The sequence below is a fragment of the Camponotus floridanus genome, unplaced genomic scaffold (genome assembly GCF_003227725.1).
Source record: "Camponotus floridanus strain SB8 unplaced genomic scaffold, Cflo_v7.5 scaffold28, whole genome shotgun sequence".
NCBI lineage: Eukaryota > Metazoa > Arthropoda > Insecta > Hymenoptera > Formicidae > Camponotus > Camponotus floridanus.
Genome location: NW_020229414.1, coordinates 2,836,545 through 2,838,116, shown reverse-complemented (window position 1 = coordinate 2,838,116; position 1,572 = coordinate 2,836,545). Strand labels below are relative to the sequence as shown.

The window sequence follows — 1,572 nt, the reverse complement described above, 5'->3', positions numbered from 1 at the left end:
CGACGGATCTAGGCCATCCCGTTTTAAGATGAAAATTCGAATTGGCGAGGTAGACGTAGTCGCCGGCGAATATCGCGATATCACCCGACGGTCTCTGATACACGGCCGATACGCGAGTGAGATTGCGGGGGAGGAACTTAAAGTAGTCGGCGAACGAGAAGGGCGCTCCGTAGCGTCTCTCCCTCATATCGACGGGCCACACGTTGCGTTTACGCGCGATGTACAGGCGACGATTCATGATTAGCGCTCCGTCTACGCGCTTCAAGGCGCATGGATCCGCGGGAGGGAGCGAGCGGCGGCTCGACCGTTCTCGCGGTCGTCGGCTGGGCCGCGGCTGTTGTCGTCGAGGCCGTCGTCGTCGTCGTCGTCGTCGTCGTGGTCGTCGCCGTGGTCGTCGATCGAGTAGCGTCGACGATCGTAGGAGTCGTCGTTTCTCTCGATCCGTAGAGATTTCGCACGTTTACGACGTCCTCTACGCTCAGCCTGAGCGGATATCGCCTTTCCTCCGAAGGCGTGTACGCGTACATGACCGAGTCATCTCTCATACTGTGAGTCGGACCCAGAGTGTGACCGATTTCGTGCGTCAGCGTCTGAAGGAGATACAGCCTGTCCGACGAGGGCTTGGTCAGCGTGATGTGCCACGGCTCCGTCTCGTCGACGTGCACCTCGGTCACCTGATCGGGCTCTCCCGTCGGAAAGAACGCGTGAGCGACGACCGATCCCGGTCCCGCGAACGGCGACGGGCACGAGCCCCCGTTGTCGCTGTTCTCGTACGCGTGAGCGCCGGATTGATAGGATATCAGTATATCGGGGCGCAGCGAGTCGCGCGAGAACGTCAGAGCGGATTGCTCGGACCATAGAGCGAACGCGCTCTGAGTCGTGCGCAGAGTATCTCTGTTCGCTAGTTTGAAGTTCCACGTGAGATGCGTCCTCGGCCACTTTCTCGTCAACGGGCTGTAGGCGCGAATGTCCGCGACGCCGCATCGCGGCCTGCGCATTACGCGAATCGTTTCCACGGTCAGAACGCCGTTTCCCGGCAGACCGTAGTATTCCTGAAACAACGATAGCGCTTCGCTCAGGGCGGTCGCGTTGTCCAGTAGCGACGACTGCTGATGATTCTCTTCGTTCTCCAGAAAGCCGTAGTTTCGAAGATAACGGGACGCCTCCGCGACGTCATCGTAGGTCGGCGTCACCGCGACGGCCGCGAGCAGGGATATCGTCAGCGTGAGCGATAACGTGACGCGCGTCATGGCTCTCGCGAGGCGCGCGGGACGGTGACGAACTATCGCGCGCGCGCGCGTCCTTTGGCGATACGTCGTTCTCCAGAACGCGAGAAAGCGTAGGGAGAAGAAGAAGGCGAGGGGAGGGGAGGGTAGATACGCTCGGACGCGCGAGAAGGATGATCGAGAGAACGAACTTTTTTTTTTTTATAAAAAATAGAAAAGGGAGAGGAAAGATACTCTAGGACGCGCTAGAGAGGTGATCGAAAAGAAATGATTCTTTATTCGTACAAAAATGATTTTTTTATTCGTACAAAAAATTATTCTTCATTCGTACAAAAAATGTGCGCGA

The 1,572-nt window shown here is 57.5% G+C and overlaps 1 protein-coding gene across 1 annotated transcript; it reads right to left on the bottom strand.

Moving 5' to 3' along the window:
• Positions 1-209: 209 nt before the first annotated feature.
• On the bottom strand, positions 210-1,250 carry LOC112638288 (matrilysin-like). Its single transcript, XM_025409752.1, has one exon. The coding sequence runs from the start codon at positions 1,248-1,250 to the stop codon at positions 210-212; it is 1,041 nt and encodes a 346-aa protein (XP_025265537.1).
• Between the last annotated feature and the right edge of the window lie 322 nt (positions 1,251-1,572).